This window comes from Crocodylus siamensis, chromosome 5, assembly GCF_052110815.1.
Source record: "Crocodylus siamensis isolate JL-2025a chromosome 5, ASM5211081v1, whole genome shotgun sequence".
In the NCBI taxonomy this organism is placed as follows: domain Eukaryota; kingdom Metazoa; phylum Chordata; order Crocodylia; family Crocodylidae; genus Crocodylus; species Crocodylus siamensis.
This window is the reverse complement of record NC_143399.1, coordinates 192807699-192818138: the sequence shown is the minus strand read 5'-3', so window position 1 is coordinate 192818138 and position 10440 is coordinate 192807699. Positions and strand designations below refer to the sequence as shown.

General features: G+C 48.3%; 1 protein-coding gene across 1 annotated transcript; it reads left to right on the top strand.

The window, feature by feature from the left end:
• The first annotated feature begins 927 nt into the window (after positions 1 to 927).
• HTR5A (5-hydroxytryptamine receptor 5A) lies at positions 928 to 7052 on the top strand. Its single transcript, XM_090047651.1, has 2 exons — positions 928 to 1750; positions 2725 to 7052. Exons 1-2 carry the CDS (start codon positions 1034 to 1036, stop codon positions 3055 to 3057), a joined length of 1050 nt encoding a protein of 349 aa, XP_089903777.1. The 5' UTR covers positions 928 to 1033; the 3' UTR covers positions 3058 to 7052.
• Positions 7053 to 10440: the final 3388 nt, after the last annotated feature.

The following is a 10440-nucleotide window of genomic DNA, read 5'->3' as shown; positions in this document are numbered from 1 at the left end:
TCCGTCCAAAAACAACCAAGAAACACTCTGGGTGTATATGGAAGTGCTCCGTGCACGTTTTACAGTGCTGTAATCTGGAGCGCTTTTATACCACTATTACGTTCCAATGATTTTAAACATGACAGAAGTGCATGTTTGGGAGGGAGGAGCTTTGGACCTCCCTGCACTTCCCAGGCTAGTGGGCAAGAGGTGCTCCACAGAGAAGGGGCTCTGGGTAGGCGAAGAGGAGTTATGAGAAATGCTGTAGGTTGGTAAGGTGCTGTAAAATACAGTGCAGCACATTTAACAAGGGTGAATTTCAAGTGCTGTGCCCATTTTTAAAGCGCTGTAAAGCCGAGCACTTCTGTTAAGTGCTGGCAAAGCACTTTATATGGTGGGGGGGAAGCGACTTCTGTACACCCCCTCCCTTCTCCGACTTTCCGGGCCCTCTCCGCTTCTGCCCGGGCTGGCAGCGCTGGGAAGCGGGGGGCAGCACTGCGGAACCGGCGGAGCCGCGGTCACGCAACACACGTGACTCGCCCTCGCTGAGTAACAGCCGCTTTAAAGAAAGAAAGAAAGAAAAGTTCTGGGCGATTATACAAACATGTCTGTTCGGCCGGAGAGGGTGCTATTGCGGGCGGCGCGCGGATCTGCACAGCAAGCAGGGGCTCATTTTCTCCCGAAATCAGGGCTAAGGCAGCTGCCACGTCCCCTCCTTTCTCCCTGCCAGGAAGGGCTTTGCGGCGGAGGCGGGAGCACTTCACTGCCCAACAGCAGGGCTCCTCGATTGCGGGCGCGGCAGCGGGCAGCGCCGCGCACCCGCTCGCACGCAGCAGGGGAAGGAGAGCGGGGCGACGCGGGAGAAGGGCGCCGCCGCGCCGCGCTGCGCGGCGGGGGCCCCGTCGGGCCGGGGGCGGCGGGAGGGGGCCTATCCGCGGGCGTCAGCTGATGCCGGGGCGCGTTGACGTCGCCGCCGGGCTCTCATCTGCCGAGGCCCCCGGCGGCGGCGGCGGCGCGGGCGGGCGGTGAGCGCCGCGCCGCGCCGCGCCGCGCCATGGAGGGCCCCGCCAACCTCACCTGCTCGGCGGCGGGCGGCAACCGGAGCGCGGCGGGCGCGGGCGCGGGCGCGCGGCTGTCGGTGCCGGGCGCGCTGGCGCTGGTGCTGCTGGCGGCGCTGGCGCTGGCCACGCTGGCCTGGAACGGGCTGGTGCTGGCCACGATCCTGCGGGTGCGCGCCTTCCACCGCGTGCCGCACAACCTGGTGGCGTCGCTGGCCGCCTCCGACGTGCTGGTGGCGGCGCTGGTCATGCCGCTGAGCCTGGTGCACGAGCTGGCGGGGCGGCGCTGGCGCCTGGGCCGGCCGCTGTGCCAGGCCTGGGTGTCGGTGGACGTGCTGTGCTGCACCGCCAGCATCTGGAACGTGGCGGCCATCGCGCTCGACCGTTACTGGTCCATCACGCGGCACCTGCACTACACGCTGCGCGCCCGCCGCCGCCTCTCCAACCTCATGATCGGCCTGGCCTGGGCGCTGTCCGCCGTCATCTCGCTGGCGCCGCTGCTCTTCGGCTGGGGCGAGACGTACTCGGCGGGCAGCCAGCAGTGCCAGGTCAGCCGCGAGCCCTCCTACGCCGTCTTCTCCACCTTCGGCGCCTTCTACGTGCCGCTGGCCGTGGTGCTCTTCGTCTACTGGAAGATCTACAAGGCCGCCAAGTTCCGCATCGGCTCCCGCAAGAGCAACTCCATCAGGCCGCTCTCGCCCGGAGCCCTGCAGGTGGGCGCTTGCGGGGGAGCCGGGGTGGGGGTGGCGGTGCCCTCCGGCGCTGCCCCTTGCGTGTCGCGGCCCTTCTGGGAAGCTGGCAACGGGTCCCCTGAACTTCCTTTTTTGGGGGGGGGGGTGTTCGTTTTAAACCTGCGACCCGCTAGCTTCGTTCGGTGACCCCAGGTCGTTCTGGGACACCTGGAGGCCCCGGCAGTTTAGGCGGTCAGGGAGGTGCATCTCTACCCACCAGGCTGCAGGCTCTGGGTAAAGGTGAGGCCGCTGCATTTCCCCAGCGTGGCTTATCCATGCAAGCTGGGGCTTTGCAATCTGCTCCTATGTGAACTGGGAGCAGGTGGGAAAACAGAGGTGCCCTCCATGCGTGGACACACACACACAACCAGGAAGGATGTGGTTATCTACACCCCCCCCCTCAAATTACATCATTTTTTCTGTTAGAAAAGAGCTGTGTCTGCACACATTGCCCCTCTCTCCACCCCCACCCCCCTTAGAAATTGTTGACTTATTGTGCTGCTGCGAGCTTATCTTGAAATGCATTCAGGAGCCGTAGGGATTGCTCTGGTACCCTAGGGTGCCTGCTCCCCCAGCTTGTTTTCCTCCTTCCCCATCAGGTGCCCTGTAGTTAGAAGCAGCACCCAGGACGCTGAACAATATGTGAGCATTTGTCCCATCTTATTGATGGAATTAGACTCTGTGAAATCTACACCATCTGATTGGCATAATGTGCGAGCAATTGGGTATACGCAGTTTTCATTGCCACCTTCAGTTTCCTAACCTCAGTTATTCACGGCTCCCTATTGCAGAGTAGGGATATGCAGCCAGAGTCTCTGGAATCAGTAAGATGAGCCAAACATCCTCAGCATCCCCCACTCTCGCAGTCTCATTTTGGTGACATCTGTGATATACATGGTCTGACAACTGGCAGCTGCTCAGGTGCATATGCTGAAGCTTGCGCTTGTGCTTGGCAGGTGAAGGAAGCCTCCCAGCAACCACAGATGGTCTTCACCGTTCGTCATGCCAGTGTTACCTTCCAGACTGATGGGGACACATGGAGGGAGCAGAAGGAGAAGAAAGCTGCCCTCATGGTGGGCATCCTTATTGGGGTCTTTGTGCTGTGCTGGATCCCCTTTTTCATCACAGAACTCATCAACCCTCTCTGCTCCTGTGACATCCCTCCCCTTTGGAAGAGTATTTTTCTATGGCTCGGCTATTCGAATTCCTTTTTTAATCCACTGATCTACACAGCGTTCAACAAAAACTACAACAATGCCTTCAGGAACCTGTTCTCCAGACAGCACTGAGCAGCTGGAAAGAAAAGGAAGGAAAAGCACCCTGATTCACCGTCTACCCTTCTTAGCAAATCCGACACAGGCAGAAAAGCCTTGACACTCAGTGCCAGCAACGCAGATATCGCCAGACTCAAAGACTGCTCCAGAAATTCAGCTGTCCTCACAGACTCTGCCCCACCTTCTACTTTTCCACACTTCAAGTCAGTCTCATTTAGCACTTGTCCTGCAAACAGTACACAAGATACTATACCAGAATATCCTTTTCCGGTACGTGGCTGTCTGCATCCTCTCCTCTTTGCTGATGGTGGCCAGGAGGAGTCTGGGGACAAAAGTAAGGCAATCAGTGTGATGTCAAGGGACTATCTACAACCCAGTGCCCGCTGGCTGCTCTCTGCATCTCAGAACTTTAATTTTCACCTTTTCATGTGCAAAGTCAGACACCTTTCTTGTGACTGTGTGAAACCAGGTCTTACTATTTTGTTGAAAAGACTGTGCCTTTCAGAGGTGAAGAATGAAGCATGTGTTGCAAACAGACATAAGTTCTACCCCAAAAAAGGGCTGTGTCCCCCAAATCCAAACACGTGAGAGAGATGCAAGAAAAAGCTTCTGCATAGTGGGTCTGTCAATGGGGAGGGTTTGCCATTAGATTCTATGGAGCAAGTTTTTCTGCATTTTATTTATTGTGGAAACTTAATGCATGATGCACAGGAGGGAGAGAGAGAAAGCAGGGTGAACCCACCTCTCTCATTTTCATGCTGCTGAACTGGAAACATCTGTCTCATGCATTTCCTGAGTTAGTTACAATTAGATGTTCCTTATCTGTAAATGTTAAGTGTAATATCTGTGTCACACAAGGGACATTATACTAATTCCTGGATGTAGTTTAAAAAGTTTTAGGGCAGATCTTCTGCAGCTACTTGGGGAGAAAAAAAAATGTATTTCAAAACTCGCATCAGTTAAGAGCTGGGTTTTGCTTTTTAAGGGTGTGACTCAGTTCCCACTAAAGTCAAAGGAAAGTCTCCAGTGACAGCTGATGTTGGGTTGGGGACTACATGCATGTAGTGACCAGTGTAGTCTCATGCTGGCAGCCTAAGTCTTCTAGGAATATACCAGAGGGGAAGCCTGGCTTGGACAGCCGCCGGGCTTCTGTGCTTTAAGTACAGCCAGTCACCAGACCTGCCTTCCCTCTCAGGCAGGATCATTTGGAAATAATATCCTTATTTCACCCTTTCTCCTGTAAGAATTGGCCTTGGCTCCTAGAGATTGTTTTGCTTCCTTAGCACCCTTTCACAACATAATTATAGCAGCCGGCATTTCACACAATCACAGAATTAAAGATAGATTTTTGTACCTTAAGATGACAACCTTTCAGATACAGAACATTTCCATTAAGTGTCAGTTCTCGAGGTACAATCTGTACAATCAAATTGGAATTAGAGAAGACTCTAAGATGGGAATCAGAGTGACACGATTTCAAACTCTGATCTCTCCAGAAGCAGAGATAAGAGAAAAAACAAAACAAAACAACAACCCTGCTATAAATCAGTGGTTAGCTTTCTAGGGGTGTCTAGGATCAGTGGTGGTTCATGAAACAGCAGACCGTAAAGCTACTCCTAGGTCTTCAAAACTAGGCAAACATCTTGGCCTGGCTCGTGAAGTGTTGTTTAGCTTTCAGCATTGTGACCGTTGTGTCCCTAAGGCTCCATCAGTTGCAGATGGAAATAATGGAAGCAGGCTCCAGCTATCAGAAACACGGGGTGAAATTCTGGCTCTGCTGAAGGCAAAACTCTCATTGATCTCAAAGGGGGCAGCATTTCACCCAAAGTCTCTTACACTGATATTTCTTCTTTTTTTTTTGTATTAATTATAGAACAAGAGAATGAGTGGGAGTCCCCTTGAGCAGGTTCTCGGATCAAAGTTTTGTGCTAAACATGAACAAACTCTAATAAAAAGCTTTCTGATACATTTGTTGTATGGTTTCAAACTATTTAAACTATTTTGAATAGTAGCTTGATTGTATCTGATATTCAAATAAACTGCTGAACCACATTCTCATTGATGATGATCAGCTTGCATGCTCTGTCAGCACATGACTATGAAAAAAAAGGAAAACTAGTTTCTATTGAGAAATTACAACCTTTTTTTGGTTCAAAGTCGCAATGGCAAGAACAGCAGGAAACTAATACTCTGCTCATCATCCAGAACAGAGCTTTACCAGCTGGTGAAAGTAGGATTGAGACTCAAGAGGTCTGGGCAGCTCTGTTACACAACAGTTACAACCTACCATTTCATTGCTTGCATTGTCCATCATACGCATTGTTCTTTTTTGTGCAAGGTTTTGAACTTAACCATGAATAAATGACAAATATAAACTCAGTTCTGGTGTGGGTAATACAATTCCTGCTTAAATCACTCAGAGATGTTCCCATTTTATGCCAGGGCTGCATTAAGTTTCAGGCATCTGATGCCCTTAGTTGTATCCTGTTCTTATTTGTGCTAGCCTCAAGCACAGTGCAGGCAAGGGCACTTGCTTGAAAGGGTTATCAAATGATACTAGGGAACTTTGTGTCTATCATTCTGCATTATCCTGACCCAGATCACATTCACATTCATTTAATAAACTGCATACTCATGAAATCCATACATTTCTGTGAGCAATGACTACCGATCAGTGGCACTCATGTATTTCCTAATACCACAGTTAACAACCACAGTGCAGGGAAAACCCTGAAGCCCAGGACTCAGGACTTCAGAATTTGATTCTATTTCTCATTCTAGTGATGTAAGGAATGTAAGAGATCAATATTTGTATATAAAAGATCACTCCCGAGGTTCATGTCTAAAACATGATGGGAGATATGATCTGAGTACAAACAGGAGCATGGATTCTAATCCCAGCTCTGAAGCCTTGGCCAGTCACTTAATATTCAAATAATTATTCAATATATTTACTTTGAAGTGTGTCCAAAAGCTCAAATTAGGGTCCAGAAGTGCTAGCCCCTATATAAAGATAGTTCTTGCTCAAAGCCCTTACCTCTAAATCTCAGACCTAGTCTCTAAAATAGGAATACTAATACACATTCATTTACCTTGCAGAGAGGTGGGGAGAGTTAATTACTTAACAGTTATAAAACACCTTCAAGACAGAACACTGTAAATGGTTAGAAGTAGGCTTTGATGGCTAAAAAATAATATTTAAAGATTTGCTTTTAGAAATTGCATTCTTAAAAACTGGTAGATAACTAGAAATGGGGGGGGTGGTATTTTGTTTTCTTTGCCTGCATTACTCTTATCTACTATCACTGTATAGCAATAAAATTTGCCTATTATCAAATTTAAAAAAATCATAGTCAGTCTGAGGGTTTAGGTCTGCCCAAAACAAAGTATCAAAACTGAGTCATAAATCCAGTGCCAACAGGCTTCAAATGAATTTCAATGAAGAATATACTATCATGATTATTGCTCTTCCTATGCCATTTATTGACACTGTTATACCCCCCAAAGCATCTAACTAACCTTTTCTGTATTTACAGTTAATACATTTTCCTTTCAGTGCTATGATAGGCCAAACAACAGGCTAGAACACCTGTACTTAAGCTTAATAAATAGATTAAATGAGGTGTGTGGTGAACACTACCGGCTGAATATTCTTTTATCACATGAATGCTTATTACCAAGGCTTAGGGCACCACCGTTTTTAAAGCTATTTGTTCCTTTCATTTGCTGTCTTTATTTTAGGGAGGAGAGAAGGTCACAAATAATTGTCCTTTGATTCAAACCTCATAAAGAAACCTCATAAAGAAACAGATTGACCTGACAGATTTTTTTCCATGAAATGTTATTGAATGACTTTTATAACGTGGTCAGATAAGGTAGTTGCATGCACTGTATGGCGGGAGAATGTCCTCATGTGCCATTAATTTGACTGGACATGTTATTAAACTGGTTGCTGAGACACAGTAGAAAGTCTTGTAGCAACAGTTAAAAGGGGGTGATTCTGACCAAAGAAAGTGCCAGATCATTCAAGTTCTAGCTGAGCTTGATCCATTACGAGCATTTGCTGTTGAATATAGTTATTGATACTGAAATACAACAGGCATTGTGGTCATAGTTGCTTTTACATGTTTACAGTTCTGTTTGTAGTCTGAACTGAACAGCCCTTTTATATGTTGGTGCGCTGCAGTATACTGAATAGAGCTGATGCTGTACAATACCTGAAGAAAGGTGTTTGTGCCCGAAAGCTTACAAGTAACTTTTTTGCAACTACTTAGCTGGTCTAATTAAAGATATCACATTTACTCAAAGAACCTTGCCTGCCTACGTCATTAGACCAACATAGCTACAACCAACAACCTGGATACTGTACTAATGCACACAAGAGAACACAATGCTGGGAACCGGGGTTGTTACACTCTTGTGTCAGACCACTCACTTTTAGTGAAATCCTGGTCCTGATGAAATCCACGGGGAAACTCCAGTTGATTTTAATCATTTTTAAGAGCTGGCTAAGGAGCTCTCTGCTCTGTTATTGCTGATTCTCAGTAATTCTTGGAGCACTGGGGGAAATTTCAGAAGACTGGAAGAAAGCCAGTGTTGTGCCAATATATTGAAGTGTAAATGGGGACAACTTAGGTTATTATAGGCCTGTCACTCTGTATGTATTTCACAGTCATGGTGCAATAATGGAATGGCTGACACAGGACCTGATTAATGAAGAATTATAAAGGGAATATAATTAATGCCTATCACATGGGGTCATGTAAAATAGGCCCTGTCCAACTAACTTGATACACTGTTTGATTAGACTGGAGTTTTGGCTGCTGAAAGTAATATGTTTAGGAAATTTCTACACTGCAGCAGGCACATGTCCCATGTGCCCAGGCAGGGATGCTTCCTACTGCCATACCCCTTTGCTTCTTATTTGCATGCTACAACCCCAGAAGTACAACAGTGTCTTTCCCTTCCCAGCAGCCAAGGTCTTGGGAGCAACTGGGGGGATGCCCCCAGAATGGCATCACCAGCATAGTACCAGGTTCAGAAAGCTTGAGTGGAAGTGGATGGGTGGGAAGGATGTGTTAGATAGGCTGCTGCTGTGATGTAGACATCCCCTTAGACTTTTGTAAGACGTGACTTTGTACCATGGAGCACTTTCTCTAAGAAACTAAAACAATGAAAAATCAATTCAGCACACATTCAGTGGTTTAATATAAATGACGGGCCTCATACTGTAACTGTCAGTGGGGAATCATCATCAAACAGGTACTTCTAGAAGGGCCCGAAAGGGATCAGCTCTTGTCCCCTTGCTATTATATGTATCAATAAGTAAAACCTTGCTGCTAAAATTGCAAACGACACAAAGATGGCAGGAGAGGTAAATAATGACAGCAAATCACCATTAGAGAGAAGCGTGGGACAAACCAGATGCATATTAATACATATAAACATCAAGTTAAATATCTAGGAAGAAGGAATGGAGGCCAAACTTTAATGATGGAGCACTCTATCCTGGTAAAAAGTGATTCGCAAAAGAATTTGGGGTCACAATGTGTCATTAGCTGATGACAAGTTCCCAATTCAATGCTCTGGCCAGAAGGGCCAGATATTTAACTTCCTAGGTATTGAATTTGATGTTTATCTGTATTAATATCCTTGGAAATATAAGCATGGGAATAAGCAAGCACATAGGATCATAGGATCCCAGCAAGATAAGCATCCAATTTACTCTTGAAGGTGCCAATTTACTCTTGAAGGTGCCAACTCCGCTGGCAGACTGTTCCAGACCTTGGGGGCACGGACAGTAAAGAAATTCTTCCTTATGTCCAGCCTGAAACGGTCTTGCAGGAGTTTGTGACCGTTCGACCTCGTCATCCCTTGGGGCGCTCTGGTGAACAAACGTTCCCCCAGGTACTGGTGGTCACCCCTGATAAACTTATAGGTGGCCATCAGATCACCCCTGAGCCTGCGCTTTTCCAGGCTAAAGAGTCCCGTGGCTCTCAGCCTGTCATCGTAAGATCTGTTTTCCTGACCTCTGATCATGCGCGTGGCTCTCCTCTGGACTCTCTCAAGCTTCTCCACATCCTTTTTGAATTGTGGAGCCCAAAACTGGACGCAGTACTCCAGCTGCGGCCTCACCAAGGCCGAGTACAAGGGGAGAATGACATCCCGGGATTTGCTCGAGAAGCATCTATGGATGCACGCCAGCATTTTGGTCGCTTTACTAGCCGCAGCCTCGCATTGCAGGCTCATGTTCATCTTGTGGTCAATGATGACCCCCAAGTCTCTTTCTTCTGTAGTGCTAACCAACGTAGCACTGCCGAGCCTATAAGGAAGCTGCAGGTTTTTCCTCCCGAGGTGGAGAACCTGGCATTTTTCGGTGTTAAACACCATGAGGTTCTCGTCTGCCCATTTGCTGAGCTTGTCCAGGTCAGCCTGGATCACCCGCCTATCTTCTGGCGTGGATGCTTTGCCCCAAAGTTTGGTGTCATCGGCAACTTGGCCAGTCCACTCCTGACTCCAATGTCCACATCATTAATGAAGATGTTGAACAGGATGGATCCTAGGACAGAGCCTTGAGGGACCCCACTGGTCACAGGGCACCATGATTAGTGACTGCCATCAATCACAACCCTCTGGGTCCGACCACGGAGCCAATTTCCCAGCCAGCGGATCGTGGTGGAGCCAAGGCCACAACTGGGCAGTTTGGCCAAGAGGTGATCGTGGGATACCAGATCAAAAGCTTTTTTGAAGTCAAGATATATGACATCAATCTCTTCTCCCTTGTCCAGGTGATAGGTCACCTGGTCATAGAAGGAAATGAGATTGGTCAAACAAGACCTACCCGCAACAAACCCGTGCTGGCTATCCCTTAGGATGTTAGCCTGGGCCAGTCCCTCAAGGATGGCCTCCTTAATAAACTTTTCTAAGATCTTCCCCAGGATAGAAGTCAGGCTAATGGGCCTGTAGTTAGCCGGATCCACTCTCCTCCCTTTCTTGAAGATCGGCACCACGTTGGCCTTCTTCCAGTCTTCGGGCACTACACCAGAGCGCCAGGAGTTTTCAAAGATCCGTGCCAGGGGCTGGGCTATGACGCTCGCCAGCTCCTTGAGGACCCTGGGGTGCAGATTGTCAGGGCCGGCTGACTTGAAGGTATCCAGCTTCTCAAGGTGTTCCTTCACGAGGTCAGCATTGATGGAGGGTAGGGAATCCCCATCACCCGAATCTCCCTGTCCCACAGCAGGCATGGGCATCCCATGTGACTGATGAAAGACTGACGCAAAGTACCTATTTAATAGGTTGGCTTTTTCCTGGGCGTCAGTTGTCAGTTGCCCCATCTGGTTTAGCAGGGGTCCAATGTTGCCCTTGCTTTTCCTCCGGCTCCCCACATATCTGAAAAAG

Coding starts and splice junctions, on each gene's coding strand:
- HTR5A (XM_090047651.1), top strand. CDS start 1,034: ATGGAGGGCCCCGCCAACCTCACCTGCTCGGCGGCGGGCGGCAACCGG. Junction 1,751..2,724: donor TCTCGCCCGGAGCCCTGCAG/GTGGGCGCTTGC, acceptor TGTGCTTGGCAG/GTGAAGGAAGCCTCCCAGCA.